The sequence below is a fragment of the Ursus americanus genome, chromosome 9 (assembly GCF_024610735.1).
Source record: "Ursus americanus isolate L20-20 chromosome 9, mUrsAme1.1.p, whole genome shotgun sequence".
Classification (NCBI taxonomy): Eukaryota; Metazoa; Chordata; class Mammalia; order Carnivora; family Ursidae; genus Ursus; species Ursus americanus.
The window spans coordinates 50,559,625-50,576,659 of record NC_142135.1 but is presented as its reverse complement, the minus strand read 5'-3'; the positions used below and the strand labels follow the sequence as shown (position 1 = coordinate 50,576,659).

Sequence of the window (17,035 nt, the reverse complement as noted above, 5' to 3'; positions counted from 1 at the left end):
ACACATTACAAGGATCATTCACCATAATGGAGTGAGATTTATTCTGGGGATGCAAGAATGGTTCAACAGTTGCAAACCAAGCAACATGATAAACCACATCCACAACATGAAGGATAAAAATCATATGATCACTTCGATAGCTGCAGAAAAAGCATCTGACAAAATTCAACATCTAATCATGATAAAAATTCTCAACAAAACAGGTTTAGAAAAAAACATACCTCAACATAATAAAGGGCATATCTGAAAAACTCACAGCGAACAATCATACTCAATGGTGAAAAACTGAGAGCTTTTCCTCTAAGATCAGGACAGGACAAGAATGTCCACTCTTGTCACTTTATTCAACAAAGTACTAGAAGTCCTAGTCACAGCAATCAGACAAGAAAAAGAAAGGAAGGTAAGGAGGAAGTTAAACTGTCACTATTTGCAGATGACACGATATGGTATGCAGAAAACCTTAAAAATTCCACCAAAAAACTGCTAGAAGCAAAAAGTTGCAGGATACAAAATTAATACAAAGAAATTTATTGGTTTTTTTTTTTTTTTGTTGTTGTGTTTCTATAGACTAATAACAAAGTAGCAGGGAGAGAAATTAAGAAACAATTCTATTTACAATTGTGCCAAACAGAATAAAATACCTGGAAATAAACTTAACAAGGAAGTGAAAGACTTGTACTCTGAAAACTATAAAACACTGATGAAAGAAATTAGACAAACAAATAAATGGAAAGATATTCCACGCTCATGGACTGGAAGAATTAATGGTGTTAAAATGTCCGTACTACCTAAAGCAATCTACAGATTCGGTGCAATCCCTATCAAAATACCATTAGCATTTTCCATGGAACTAGACCAAATAAATCCTAAAATTTGTCTGGAACCACAGAAGACCCTGCATGGCCAAAGCACTCTTGAGAAAGAACAAAGCTGGAGGTATCACAATCCCAGATTTCAAGATATACTACACAGCTTTGCTAATCAAAACAAATGGTACTGGCACAAAAACAGACACATAAATCAATCGAACAGAATAGAGAGCCCAGAAATAAACCCATGCTTATACAGTCAATTAATCTATGACAAAGGAGGCAAGAATATACAATGGGAAAAAGATAGTCTCTTCAATAAATGGTTCTGGGAAAACTGGACAGCAACATGTAAAAGAATGAAGCTGTATCACTTCCTAACACCTTACACAAAAATAAACTCAAAATGGATTAAAGACCCAATACGAGACTTGAAACCATTTAAAAAGATGCAGTTATTTTTCTGACATCAGCCTTAGCAACATTTTTCTAAATATGTCTCATGAGGCAAGGTAAATAAAAACTAAAATAAACTATTGGGACTATATAAAAATAAAAAGCTTTTGCAAAGCAAAGGAAACCATAAAAAAAAAAAAACCTAAAAAACAACCTACTGAATGGGAGAAGATATTTGCAAATGACATATCTGATAAGGAGTTAATATTCAAAATACATAAAGAGCTTATACAACTCCACACCAAGAAAACCCACAAGTAATCCAATTAAAAATGGGCAGAGGACCTGAATAGACATTTTTCCAAAGAAGACATACAGATGGCAAATAGACACAAGAAAAGATGCTCAACATCACTAACCATCAGGGAGATGCAAATCAAAACCAGAATGAGATATCACCTTATATCTGTCAGAGTGGCTAAAGTAAAAAGGATAAGAAATAACAAGTGTTACCAAAGATGTGGAGAAAAAGGAACCCCTATACACTGTTGGTGGGAATGTAAATTGATGCATTCACTGAGGAAAACAGTATGAAGTTTCCTCAAAAAATAAAAAAAAGAATTACCATATGATCCAGTCATTCCACTACCAGATACTTACCCAAAGAAAATGAAAACACTAATTTAAAAAGATATTTGCACCCCTAGGTTTCCTGCAGCATTACTTACAATAGACAAGATAGGGAAGCAACCTAAGTGTCCACTGAAAGATGAATGGATAAAGAAGACATGGTGCACACACACACACACACACACACACACACACACACACACACACACTGGAGTATCATGCAGCCACAAGAAAGGATGAGATCTTACCGTTTGCAATAACATGGATGAACCTAGAGAGTATTATGCTAAGTGAAATAAGTCAGACTGAGAAAGACAAATACCATATGATTTTACTCATATGTGGAATCTAAAAAAACCCCAAATGAATAACAAAAAGAATCAGATTTTTAAAAACAGAGAACAAACTGGTGGCTGTCAGAGGAAGGGGGGTAGGGAAAAGTGCAAAATGGGTGAAGGTGAGTGGGAGATACAGGCCTTCAGTTATGGATGAATAAGTCATAGAAAAAAAGGTACAGCACAGGTAAAACAGTCAACGATACCACAATAACGTTATGTGGTGACAAAGGATAGCTACACTTACGGTGAGCACAGCAAAATGTAAAGAGAAGTTGAATCACTACGTTGTACACCTGAAACAAATGTAACATTGTGTATCAACTATACTTAAAATTAACATTTCCCTAACAACAAAAATTATCTCAACAATTTTTTTTCCTCAGAGGTTGTTCTATACTGTCGTAGGTTTACAGCATGAAATATTGAAGTAAACATAAAAACTTTACATCAAGAAAATCCAAGAGGAAGAATAAGCTAGTTCAATTACAAGTGTACATAGCAAGGTCTCTGGATACATAATATACACACATTGATACACAAGACCAAAATATATAAACCAGCAATGAATAAACAGAAAACAGAACAAGATATCAAGAATATCAAACAACATACATACTTGGAAATAAATCTAATGAGGGGGCATCTGGTTGGCTCAGTCATGCGACTCTTGATCTTGGGGTCATGAGTTCAAGCCCCACACTGGGTATAGATATTACTTAAAAAAAAAACAAAAAAACCTCTAACTAAAAAACCTAAGACCTCTGCTCTGAAAACTACAAAACGAAGTTAAAGACTTCAGTAAATGGATTAGGTTTAGATTCAGAGACTCAGTATTTTAAAGATGTCAGATCTCTTTAGATTAGTCTATAGATTCAATACAATCCCAGAACAAAGAGTCAAGGATAGCCAAGACAATCCTGAAGAACAACAAAGCTAGACTATTTAAACTAGCAGGTATCAAGGCCTCTCATAACGCATTAGTAATTAAAGACAATATGGAATTGGTAAACGAGGGAAAAATGGAACATAGAAACAAACCCATATATTTAAATGGTTGCCTGATTTATGACGTAGGCAACAGTGCAAATGTATAGAGAGTGGTTTTTTCAATAAAAACCTGATTACTTGATCCTATATGGAGGGAAAAAAGTATCTTGACCCTTGTTTCACACCATGGACAAAATCAATTCCAGACAGTTGACGAATCTAAATGCAAAAGGTCCAACAATAAAGCTTTTAGAAGAAAACACAGAACATCTTTGTAAGCTGGGAGTAGGCAGATTTTAAAAAGTGCTAACCATAAAAGAAAAAATTAATAAATTGGACTATATTAAAACTATGAATTTTTGTTTATCTAATGCATCATTAAAAAAGTGAAATGGCAAGCCACAGAGAGATAATAGTCACAATGTAGGCTCTAACGAAGAACTTGTCCAAAATGCATAGAAACTATAAATCAAAGTGGAAAAAACTTTCCCAAAGAAAAAGGAATAAAGGTCTTGAACAGACACTTCCCAAAAGAGAATATCCAATGGCCAAAAAAGTCTTCAATTTAATTAGTCATTAAAAATGCAAATGAAGACCACAATGTGTTATTACTCTACCCACTGGGATGGCAATAAAATAGTATAATAGTGAAAAAGATGAAAAAAATACCGCATATTGGGAAGGTGTGGAGTAACTGGAACTCTCGTACACTGCTTAAAGGAGTATAAACTAGTACAACTACTCTGGCATACTGTTCATCAGTATCTTTTAGAACGAGGCATATGATCTAGCAATTCTACTCTCAGATAGATGTGAAACAGAAATGTGTTAATGTGTTTAATGAGCGATAAGTACTAAAAGGTTCATAGCAGTAGCATTTGTAAGAGCCCCAAACTAGAAATTATTCATATGCTCTTCAACAGTATGATGGATAAATACATTACAGTATATTCACATAAAGGAATATTATCAGTAATAAAAATGAGCTACCTACAATTACATGCAAGATTAAGGATGGATCTTACAAACAGTGCTGAAGAGACCATACCCAAAAGAGTACATATTCTGTAATTCCATTTGCATAAAGTAGAAAAACAGACAAAATTAACGTGCGCTATCAGGAGAGTGGGTATTGACTGAGAGAGAGCATGGTGGGGGTGTTGCTTTTTGGATGCTGGTAATGTTCTGTTTCTTGATCCATGTGCTAGTTTCACAGATGTGTCTGGTTTGTGAAAATTCATTCAAGTAAAATGAAGTTTACTACAGCATGACAGAATTTAGAGGTATATAAACCACTTGAATTTTATGTTCAAGAAATTATAAGTACAGGTAACAATTTAACCCAGGCATAGAACACAGGTTAGTCAATTTTTCACTTTCTACTGATGTACAGCAGAAGTCAATACTCACGGTAAATTTAGCTCTTTCTTCCATCACTTCATAACCCAGTATAGTAGGTGTAGAAGGTCTATCTTCCAAATATACTGTTTCAGGATTTTGTTCTTCACTTTCTCTTGGTCTAGCAGAATACTCAATGGAAGAATCTGCACCTGTAAATTTAGTCCTAATGAGGGGACTGCTACAGACAGATGAAGTACTATCCATTTGATCAGGTACACTTGTCTGTTTAAAATTACCCATATTTGAGTCCTCTAACTGGCCTTTGGAAGAGTTTGAGCTTGTTGAGATACTCCCAAAAGAAGAACTTCTTTGGTTTCTGTTGGTTGTAAAACTGGAAGAAGAGTTCCCTATGGGCATAGGAACTGGGACATAAGGAGTTGCCATCTTCTTTTAGCCCTTGCAGCAAACCTGCACAATGCTGAGTCCAAACACTTAGAGAACAACTAATATGAAATCCATTATATTCTTCTTAGGAATTTATTATCTAAAAACGAGAAGAACACATTGAAAGGTTAGTCTTTAATGTGAAGCATTATCTAAAAAAAAAACTCAGAACGTTCATATCAATTTCTTTTGATTTTGTGACACTCCATTACTTCATTTGGAATGAAAACACACCTCAAACCTCTTCATTTAATCCCAAGGTATTATCTCTACGGATTCCCATGTGCAAGGTAAAGAGCACAGAATTACTCCACACTCTTTTTTCTTGACCTTTATATTACATGTCATCCTTTTTAATTGCCACTTTCTTTTCTTGTGATAGATTTCTGTAATGTTCACTCTAACCTGATTTCACCTATACAGATGAGTTGGGAACAGGAAGAGTGGTAAAGACCTCTCTGAAGCTTTATTGTCTACTTATGGTCCTGACAGTTCCACATACAGTACAAGGAGGAAGGAGGGAAGAAAAGAAAGGGAGAAGAATTACTCACATTTCCTTTTGATTTAATTAGCAGAACTCTAAAGAATTACCCAGAGTAATAACAGTGAACCACAAGCTTAGATGCTACAAGGTAAATATCAACTGCTCTTAAGGTAACAGTTTATTAAACCCAGGATCAAATGTATTTGAAAAAAAAAAAGTGGTCAAATTAAATTAATCAAATAAGACCCAAACTTACATCCAACAAGATGAAATGATTGAAAGTTACAATGTTCTTCATAGTTCCCAGATCAGTAATCTTGCTATGCCAGAAACTGAGGAAACTTAACAAATCCTTATATCTCATAACCAGTAATGTATGTTGTCTAAAGGATTGGTTTATCTTGTCTGAGAATCTCATAGTTATACAATGAAGAAAAGGTTTGCCACTAAGTTAATAATACACTAAGAAATTGTAATAACTACAGACCTGTGATATGACACATAACAAGGGGTCTGCCTATCTTAACTACATCTAGGCAACTCTGCTGGTAAGAAAGGTAGGAAGACAGCCGCCCAGACTTGGAAAGATGCTGAAGTAAGATTTTTAATCCAGCACGTGGCTTTGGGCAACCTTCCTCATCATCAAAGATTCAAGAAACTTGAACTGCTGATTCACTGCTCCTCGGTTCTGCTTGATGGCCTCCTCCAAAAAGAAGTAAATAAAAGTCTGAAATCTTATCCTTTTCAAGGCCTGTTGGGACAGCCCTGCCCCTTGTCACCCAACTACCTGAGGCCCCAGGGCGGGGAAGAGAGGACAATATCAATACAATCACTGACGTGCAAAGAAATGAGCGCTACCCAAACTTTAAGAAAAGGTATTGGGATCATTAATAGCGTCTTCACTTTTGCCTTAGCATGGAGATGTTCCAAGGACTAACATCTTAGGGGAAACCTCGGTCAGGTGAGGCGGCCCGAGCTTGAGCAACAGAGTGGGAGAGACAAGTGGGTGGCGAGAGAAAAGAGAAACCCAGGTGCAGCTTGACCCCAGGAGTGCCTGGTCGGTGTCAGAGCAGGCCACGCGTCTTCGGCTCAGTGGATGGGGAGACCCACTGCTCCCGGGGCTCCCAGGGGCCCCAAGACCGTGCCACCTCCGCCGCCCGGTGCGAGGCCAGCGCCTCCCACACGCACGGCTGTCTGCAAAGGCGTGAGGATAGCCCGGAGGCTCCCGTGGGCCCCCTCCACCCTCCGGTGGAGTCCGCCCGCCTCCCGCCAGCCACCGGGGCTCAAGTGTCATTCGCGTGGGCGCCCAGGACAGCTCCCGCTGCCTTGTCCCTACCTCAGCCCACTCCGCGATTCCGTTTGAGCGCACTTCCCTGTGACGGTTAAACCCGACCCTCCTTAACCGCAGCTTTTCGTCTCCACCCACAGGACCAAGAAGCCTCACGTGACTTTCCGCCCCCGAAGCAGCTGCTCCCAGCCTCAGCCGGGCTCTACCCTGGCCTCCCAGCCCAGGATCCTAGCGAGGTGGAGGGTGGGGCCAAGTCGGTCCGCCTCTCCAGGAAGTGACGTCACGCAAGGGCACTTTTCCCTCCCCCTCCATAACTCACCACCCCCCACCCCCGGAGGCGCGGACTGGAGTTGTCCCGACAGGGCTCTTTGGCAGCTGGGTTTGACCTAGTTTTGTGGTAAGAATTCCACCTTCTCTGCCCTAGCTTTATTTTTATAAACTAACTTTGAGTAATGGAGGTTAAGACGCCCAGTTTGTCGCACAGGTGATCAGAATATTACAGTTCTGAGGAGGAACTATATCCCGCTTTGGTCCGGCTTCTGCTTTGCATCATGGGACTTGTAGTCATCACTAGCTACGGCTCGTTCTAATAGATTATATAGATTGTTTTCTAGAATTAGTAGACAATCGATTTTAAGAATGGGAAGATAGAACACTGCACTTAAGCTTATTCGCCCTATCATTGGCAGATAATTGAAATTGTTGAGTGGTTTTGTTTGTTTTTTTACAGTCCAGGGAGCAGTTTTATCTCAAATGATACAATATTAGGCTTGTTAGACTTGCACTTTTGAAGACCTATAAAGTTATCGGGAAGGCTGTTTTTGGTAGTCAAATACCAAAATTTAGACCAGTTTACAGGGTTGTGTATCATTAGATGAGGTAGTTTTCAGTTCAGAGTTGTTAGTCTTGGCCCTGAAGTGGCAGTTATAGCCATGAGTTCTTTAAGTGAATAAGTGTATAGAGAAAAAAGAAAGGAAAAAATGAGCCTTTGAGTATTTCCTTCGCTCGTGGACAGGGCTGCAGGTGGTAGCAAAAGATACTAATAATGAGAAAAATATGATAGTCCAATATCAAGGAGGCCAAGGCAAATTAAACTTTCAAGAGACAAAAGTGTACAAATACCACAGTTAGGAAGAAGGATCTAGAAAAGTTGAAATTGTCCAAAAAGAACTTCCTTCACAAATTATTGAAAGGAGCATACAGCGTATAGATACTATATGTATTCTTTATCTTGCAGACTATTTGGTATTGATAAATGTCCAGATTTTACTTACAGAAAATGAACTGAACATCTTTTTTTTTAATAAAAGAATTTTTGAAGTTTTTGAAGTAATATATTTTGAATTAATATATTACATTATATTAAATTTAAGTGGGCAACATAATTATTTGACATTTGTATATATTGAGAAAATGATCACCACTATAAATCTAGTTAACATCTGTTGCCATACATAGTTCCAGAAGTTTTTTCGTGTGATGAGGACTTTAAGATTTACTTTCTTAGCAATTTTCAGATATTCAATCAATACAGTATTATTAACTATAGTTGCCATGCTGTGCATTGTCTCCTCATGACTTACTTATTTTATAACTAGAAGTTTGTGCCTTTTGACCCCTTTACTCATTTTGCTCACCTCCACCTCTGGCAACCACCGATCTGTTCTCTGTATCTATGAGCTTGTTGTTTTGATTCCATATATAAGTAAAATCATATGATATTTGTCTTTCTCTGACTTATTTCACTTAGCATAATGCTTTCTGGGTACATCCATGTTGTCACAAATGACAGGATTTCATTCTCTCTTTATGGCTGTGTAGTATTCTGTTGTGTGACATCACGCACATTTTCTTTATCCATTCATCTATTGATAGACATTTAGGTTGTTTCCAAATCTTGGCTATTGTAAATAATGGTGCAGCGAATGTGGGAGTGCATATATCTTTTTGAATTAGTGTTTTTGTTTTCTTTGAATAAATACCCAGAAGTGGAATTTTTGGACTATATGGTAATTCTATTTTTAATTTTTTTAGGAACCTATATACTGTTTTCCACAGTGGCTGCACCAGTTTACATTACCACCAGCAGTGCATGCAAGTTCCCTTTTCTCCACATCCTCATCAACACTTGTTATTTCTTATCTTTTTTTTTTTAACGATGCATGAGTATAGTTTAATTTAATTTAATTTTTAAAAGTAATCTCTAAACCCAGTGTGGGGCTCGAACTCAGAAGCCCAAGATCAAGAGTTGCACGCTGTATTGACTGAGCCAGCCAGGTGCCCCTATTTCTTGTCTTTTTGATAATAGCCATTCTGACAAGTGAGAGGTGATATCGCATTGTGGTTTTTTAAAAATTTTTTTAAAAAAAATTTAACTTTGTATTTGAATTCCAGTTAGTTAACATGTAGTGTAATATTAGTTTCAGTTATACAGTGATTCAACACTTCCATGTAACAGCTGGTGCTCATCACAAGTGTACTCCTTAATCAGTATCACTTATTTAAGCCATCCCCCAACCCCCTGCACTCATTGTGGTTTTGATTTGCATTTCTCTGAGGATAAGTGACAGTTGAGTATTTTTGCATATGCCTGTTGTCCATCCATATGTCTTCTTCGGAAAAATGTCTATTTAGATCCTCTGCCCAATTTTTAATTTGATTTTTTTGTTGAATTTTATGAGTTCTTTATATATTTTGGGTATTAACACCTTATCAGATCCCACATGATTTGCAAATATTTTCTCCCATTCAGTAGGTTGCCTTTTCATTTTATTGATAATTTCCTTTGCTCTGCAGAAGGTTTTTAGTTTGATAAGTCCCACTCATTTATTCTTGCTCTTGTTGCCTTTGCTTTTGAGGCTGGATCCAAAAAAATCATTGCCAAGACCCATGTCAGGGAGCTTACCACCTGTTTTCTTTGAGGAGTTTTGTGGTTTCAGGTTTTACATTCAAGCCTCTAATCCATTTTGAGTTAATTTTCGTGTATGGTGTAAAGATAGTAGTCTAGTTGTATTCTTGTACGTGTGGCTGTCCAGTTTTTCCAACACCATTTATTGCAGATACTATCCTTTCCCCATCTTATATTCTTGTTTTTTTTGTCATAAATTAATTGACCATGTATGTATGGGTTTATTTTTGGGCTCTTGAACGTCTTTAATAATCAAGAAAGAATGTCCTGTGGTTGTGAGAGTGAAAGTTACATTTTGACAGAGCATATGTAATGGCTAGTCTTTACGGAATATTTTAGTTGATTTTGGATGACTCTATATAGTGCACACAATCAAATGGAATTGTATACATTTTAATTTGTAGAATAACAGACCATTTTCTGTCCCTTCTTTATTTTAATTTTTTATAAAATATGTACATCTAGCAGGATATTTTGAGCCCACTCTAGGAACAATTTTATACAATGATATATAGATATTGGTAATGGTGGGGAGAAGGGTTTAGGGAGAGAGGGAAGAATGGTAAAAAAACAAAAAAACCCAGCAGAAAAAAGTATGTGCAATAGGCAGACATCTCTTGAGGTGGCTTCCTAGAGTCCCACATTTGCCCCTTCTCTGGAACTGGTCTGTCTTCTATAAGGCTGGGCCCCTAGTAGCCATGTTTGTAATATGTTAGTCTTGTAACAAATATTTTTTGTCATGGTTAATTGTGCCCGAGTAGGACATTTGACCTAAATTGTGTCCAAAGGATGCTTTTTCCTAGGAATTAAAAGAGGTGGGAGGAAGATACAGACTGGAAGTCACAGGAGGTGAAGTCAGAGAAAGGAAATTCTGTGGTAAGAGGGTCAATAAAGTCGCACTGCTGAGGTCACTGGAGTTGATCTGGTCCTTCCCTCTTCTTGAGTTTTACTTGGAGTTCATGAGGTACCCTAGTTTACTTTCACTATATTTGCTTTTTGCTTAAACCTAGCCAGGTTGGTTCTTCTTGTAACCAAAAGTACGACTCCTACAGCAAGTTTGAAAGAGGCAAAATGAATATGAATTTTAAAAGTGGATAAAATGCAGGGTGTCTGGGTAGCACAGTCGTTAAGCGTCTGCCTTCGGCTCAGGGCATGATCCTGGAGTTCTGGGATCGAGTCCCACATCGGGCTCCTCCGCTGGGAGCCTGCTTCTTCCTCTCCCACTCCCCTGTTGTGTTCCCTCTCTCGCTGGCTGTCTCTCTGTCAAAATAAATAAATAAAATCTTAAAGAAAAAAATAAAAGTGGATAAAATGCAAACAATTCCTTCTCAGTAATTTATAATAACTAAAATAATATAAAAAGCAATTCCTTTTCAGTTATTTTTTTGGTATACTCTCATGACTTCCCCAATTTGTATATGTCGTTTTCCACAGGTGGTGTTTCTGTGATTTAATGTTCAGGATCTGTAATCTACCTGCCTTCTATTTTCTCGCTGCCATGAAATTGTAAGGGTGCAGAGAAAGAACCACAGGTGACCTATTCTTAAAGTAACAGGTGGTGACCAAAGTAGAACAGGGGAACACTGACAGCCAATTTTATTGTAATTAACCTGTGCCCTTTGCAATTTCCTAAATCCATGGTAGGAATTATATGGCATTTATAATGGTACAGAGAAGACACTGTTCAGTACTGCTACCAATGATTCGTTCATGAGTTCCACTCATCAAATTGCATAAGGAAAATTTTGAAAGCATATGTGGAAATCCTATGGGAAATATAACAAAGAGATCAAATTCCTTCACGAAATCACAGTTACAATTTTAGAACTGAAAGAGACCAAAAAGATCCTGGGGATAAGCCTCTATTTTAGAGCTAAGACTGCTGAGGAAAACAGAGACTCAAAGATCTGCCTATAAGCACAAAGCCAGTGAATCCTTGAGTCCCAAACTAGTAAGCCTCTCACCACACATAATAAGACACCCCTTCTTGAGCACTTTTACACTCTTATGTCCTAATGTCTTTCAGCCTCTCAGTAGTGTCTTGCCTCTGGTACATTCTCAAGTAACATTTGATACCTGGAAGTCTTCTTGGATTTTATGCGTGAGAAGGCCTACATTGGGCCTTTAAGAGTTGGTAGGAATTGGGTAAATAAAGAAGGGATGCAGGGCATACCAGGCAGAGTGAAAGACTTGAGGGAGGACATAATAGTGCAGGGTGTTGTGGATCAGTGAGGAGACCAGCCTGATTGGGTTGAAGGGTGTGTAGCTGGAAGTAGAAAGATGAGCTCCTACTCATTCCTCAAATTGTCTCAGATACAATCTCATCAGTAATATCTATCTAATAGAATTAAGTAAAGCCCCTCCTCAATGATCCTATTGTATTTGGTATGTGAATGGAGGCAATCATCACATTATATACTGAGTACTTATTTATGTGTGCAGCATAATGGCCAGGATCATATTAGACATCTATGTGCTGACAGTACCTTATATTGTACCTGAATAAGGCAAGTACTTCATATATAGTCCTCATAATTACTATTTTTTTCCATACCTGGCCCACTTTACTTATTCACATTTCCTATAAAATCCCTTTAGACATTTGTTTTTTCAATTCCTAGTTTAGAAAATAAAATTGAATTCTTTGAGTCAGCCTGTGAGCCCCTTCGTGAACTGACTTTTATCTACTTTTGTAGTCTATTTCCTCCAGTTTAATTAATTAATCAACTAACCAGCTATTTATTGAGTACCTATCACATGCAATGAATCTCACTGTCCAGCCATATCAATTATTTCCCATTCTGAGCTCTTCATTTTCTCTCTTGCTAGCGTTTATTGTTGCTTTTGCCTGGAAATTATCCTACTTCTCTCATCCCGTTTCTGAGTCCCAGCTGTAGGTGATCTCCATTCTTGTCTTAATCCCTCTCAATCATGTCCTCACAGTTCCCCTACAAGCTTCTGCTGTAGCTGTCCTCATATTGGATGTGGTTGTCCTTGTGTGTCTTGCCTTCCTGACTAGAACATATGTTTCTTGAGGCGAGATCACGTCCTTTTCTTCTTCTTCACTGGTTGTCAGAAACTCTGGCATATGTGGGGTCAAACTCAATGAATAAATGAATGAAAAGGTGTGAATAAAGTTTTCTTATTGGATCAGCTTGGCGGTTTAATGTAAACAAAGAAACAAACACATACATATTCTCAGTGGAATTTGGTTTCAAAGAAATAACACTTGCTCTCTGAAACAAAATGAATCAGCTGAGAAAGGATTCCTTCATTTGTTTAGAGTAATTTGTAAATTGCTGGACTAGATAGATGATTTCTAAGGTCCACTGAAGATGTAATGTCTTAAAATTTATGTGTATCATTTGAAATCTGAAGCAGATAACTGAGTGAATATCGCAGCTTGGTTAGCAATGCTAAGATCTATAAAAGGCATTAGGCTGAGCAAAAATAAAGTGGAAAAAAAAAAGAGAAAGCTAAACTCCTGAAATTAAACAGACCAATGAATCGATATTATTGTACATTTAAGTCTTTATCTCAATTAAATTTGAGATATGCTCCAATTCTTGGTATAAACATGGGGAAGGAATTTGTTTTCTGAAGTCCCAGTGCCAGGTTTCAACATCTAGTATGTAAGAGATCCTTCTAAAAAATATAAAAAAGTTTTCAGGGAAAAAGTAAAGCTTTGGAAGAAGAAGCAAGTCTCTAATACATCAGCACCAGGATTCCCACTCATCTTGTAGGTGAACTTCATACCTCTTCACGGAGGGCTTAAATCATCTGGGTTACCTCTGGTCTTTTGTTTGGATTACTTCCAACTTTTTTTCATCTGTAATGTGCAACAATAATAGTTTTTCCTCAGAGGCCTGTGAAAAGTAAAAAGTCATCATGCTTCTTAAGTGCTTAGTACGATGCCTGGCAAAATGAATAACAGCTATTATTATCTCATGAGTCAACTAGATAGGTTAAAAAGGCAATAATAACATATGTAGTTATTTGCTGAATGAATGAATAGCAGTTAACTATGGGTAGAGAACTGCACCACTGATTTTATGTGCATTAATTTATTTAATCCTCACAATAATCCCATGAAACAGGTACTGTGATTATAATTGATACTTTACAGATTGCTTCTCTGAGAGGCTGATTAGCTTGTCCTTTTTATATGGAAAATTATTCTCTGAGAGGTTATCTTGGTTGGCAAGGTTGGGACTCAGGCTCAGTTCTGTCTCCAAAGCTCATGTTCAGATTTCTGCTATACCATACATTCTCTGTCATTGCGATGGGTAAGCCTTGACCCTCAAAGAACGCTTGGCAAGACATTGGTTGAAAACAAGGTCTTTGGGTTTAGTTTCAGAAACTCCTACTCCTGAATTCTTCATCCCATTTAACACTATGGTAGCTAGCTTAAATAGTTTCTTTTTTCTTTTTCTTTGTCCATTACCTAGTTCTAGTATAATTTATGCATTCTAGGTTCAGCTCCTAAAATAATTGATCTTGGTAAACTGATGTTCTGTGCCTTTTCAGTCCTCAGCTTCTCTGTTGCCATTCTGATTTGCTCTCTGGTATTGATTCTGGTGTTTCACTCCTTTCATCTTCCTTGTTAAAAGGCTGGGTAAACCAGAGGGATTGGGAAGGAGTTAAGCAGATGAAGTATATGTCTGAGGGTACGGGGGAAGGGGTAGTGAGAAGTGTAGTTTGGAAAAGGAGTGCCCCAGACAGAAAAGGTGTAGAGGATTTTATATAGAGATTGTTTAATAATGAGAGACAAAGTTGTTTGAATTGAAATAAAGATTTATAGACATAAAGTTTTAATTTTTATGTGGTGTCAAATAGCCTCAATTCTGTGAGGAGTCAGATACTCATACTCATTCAAAAAATATTTGTTGAGTGCCTACCATACGTGCCAATTACTGTCCTAAGGCTACAGGAATTTATCTGTAACAATATATGCAAAGCCACTCTCCTGGAGTTCACATTCTGGTGAATGTTTATGTGCGGACAGACAGTAAACAAGAAATAAGAAGAAATAAGTTTGAAGAATTTAGCTAGATTTATATTCTCTGAAGAAAATAGAAGAGAATAATATCAGAGTAGTTGGGCTGGGGGAAGTGCAGCAATTATACATTGAGCCATCAAATCAGACTTCTCTTAGAATGTGTCTTAATTGCTGAGATTTGAATGTCTAGAAGAAAACAACCTTGAAAAAAACTGGGTGGCAGAGGATTCCAGGAAACCTGCCTCACGTGTTTAGTAGGAGGAGAAAGGAAACTAGGTAGCAAAAGTGCTCCCTTCTCCTTCTAAGAGCTCCAATTCCAGGAAATAAGATGTCAGATGTTTCTTTAAACACATGTGTGATCCACAGGTCTCTGAGATGTTGGATTTTAACATTAACACCCAAATTTTGCTGATTTCAAATTCCCTCTTCATTTTAAGGAATTCTAGTCTCTTGTAAATTTTCCCTTCCCTACATATCCTAAGAATCCTCAAGGGGTATCTTCTGTGTTCTGGGGAATCTGTTCTGATTATTGTTCCCTGTCACTGTGGCTGGATGAGCTGCTGTCACTGCTTTTGCCGCTGGCTGAGTCATGCTTGCCTTGACAGCTCTACACCATCCTTCCCACTAACAGAGATTAATTCAGTGTCTCTTGAGTCAAAGCCTTTACACCACGAATGCAAACTGGAGGCCTTCCAGTAATGCTGTCTGCCTCTGCGGTACTGGGGACCCACAGTGCAGTAGTCTGCTGCTACGTGAAATGGGGAACTTTTCTTTCACTTTTGCTTGAATCCTGAAATGTTGCAGAATTTGGTGAGCACACCTTTTCAGTTTTGTTCACGAGGTCTCTTTTCTCCAGGGAAAGCCACTGCCTGGGTGGCTGAGTTCGCAGAAGCTCCTGTAATAGCTCTGTCTGCATGCAGTGGACCTTAGTGGTTGCCAGCTATCTGAATCTCTTTCTGTGTCTAGGAAATTCCTGCTTTATGTATCTAGGTCAGAGTTCAGAGCACACTTCCCACTGTAAAATTCCAAATTGCCAGATAATATGCTTTCTTAGCCTCCCTTGCAGCTAAGGTATAGATACATGCTCTAGGCATTACTAATCATGTGAATCCTTTCCGCTGCCTTCCTTGTTGGTGGTTCAGGAATGGGTCTAAAGCTCAGTGGTCACAGCTTCCTCATAAGACTAGTTTTATGCTTTGCTCTTAGGCTTTTTTCTTTGCTGCACTGTTCCCAAGCTTCCCAGATGTTCTGTGAGCTGTCAATCTTTTTAAAATTTCTTTATTCTTAAATTGAATGGAGCCACTCCTGACTGCTTGCCACATAGGCAAGTGAAGAGAAGGGCCGAAAGAAGGGCCAAGAAAAAGGAAAGACTTAATTCCTGGGCTTGGGGAGAAATACTCTCTTCTTCTCTTCAATTGGGAATGAACAAGGAAGCACAGAGTCCTGATTGCCATCTGCAGTCATCTTGCGACTGCAAGGGAATCGGTTTGGGATGAACCCAATATGAGGATGGCGAGTGAAGAGGGGGAAAGCATCTTGACAATATCCCTGAACCTTTAATCTTACTCTACGTAGAGTCTCTTTTACTTCTGGTCTTGAAATTATCTGAGATAATACATTTCCTTATTGATAAGCAAGCTTAAGATGTAATTCTTAATTGTTACCTTTACTAACAATAAATACAAATAATAATGCCTAGCCTTTATTGAGAATTTAAAATGTCACAGGCACCTTTCAATTCACTCAGTTAATGTTCCCTGAGCACCTGAATATGTTAAGGCATTTAACTGCTATAACAACCAAAATGTTACGACAGCATAGTGTATGTGCAGGTGGATGTACAGACTTAAACACAGACATATGCATAGATATAGGTCTGTATATAGGTAAATAGATACAGTCATAAGCATGGTGTAGGGGTAGGTATAAGTATAGGTATGGCTATGGTTATGGCTTTGGGTGTAGATAGATATATACATAGAGATAAAGATATGCAACTGGATTATAAGTGAAATTTATCACCGGTGGCAGCTAAATCCCAAAGCTGAGGATGCAAATTGCTAAGTACTCCATGTCCTAAGGGTACCGTGCACAAGTAGTTGGAGCCAACAATCTTTAAAATTTTCATTGAGGGGTGCCAGTTCAAAGAAGTGGTCCAATCATCAAATTCACCCGAGTGATGTTAGAGGAGGCCTAACGAGAGAGGATGGTGTGCCTTTTTGGAAAATGCAGTGTTTGCAAAGAGAGGCTGTTCTTTGCCCATCACAAGAGCTAACAGATTGGCCAACAATTTTTCAGCTTTATTATCAGGATGGCCAGCTGCTCAGCCTGAGATGTGCCCTGCACCATGCTTCTCTTACTTGGCTCATTTCACATTTTAATACCAGGTTCTGAAATAGTTAGTATGACTT

At 38.0% G+C, this 17,035-nt stretch overlaps 1 protein-coding gene and 1 long non-coding RNA gene across 11 annotated transcripts in view; one reads left to right on the top strand and one right to left on the bottom strand.

The window, feature by feature from the left end:
• The window catches only part of SNX16 (sorting nexin 16), a 39,709-nt gene extending 32,762 nt beyond the window's left edge, over positions 1 to 6,947 (bottom strand). The window contains exons 1-3 of one of the 2 annotated variants that reach the window (XM_045806053.2): positions 6,766 to 6,947; positions 4,798 to 5,045; positions 4,571 to 4,710 (exon numbers count right to left, since the gene is read on the bottom strand). In XM_045806053.2, coding sequence (XP_045662009.1) covers positions 4,571 to 4,710; positions 4,798 to 4,945 — 288 coding nt within the window. In that variant the 5' untranslated portion in view covers positions 4,946 to 5,045; positions 6,766 to 6,947. Of the gene's footprint in view, positions 1 to 4,570; positions 5,046 to 6,765 lie in introns of both variants that reach the window. The other variant, XM_045806052.2, reaches the window with a different exon arrangement.
• An 84-nt stretch (positions 6,948 to 7,031) lies between these two features.
• LOC123797926 (uncharacterized) overlaps positions 7,032 to 17,035 on the top strand; it is a 230,735-nt gene continuing 220,731 nt past the window's right edge. For all 9 annotated transcript variants that reach the window (XR_015725810.1, XR_015725814.1, XR_015725812.1 and 6 more), the window contains exon 1: positions 7,032 to 7,114. This is a non-coding gene — a long non-coding RNA (uncharacterized LOC123797926). The remainder of the gene's footprint in view (positions 7,115 to 17,035) is intronic.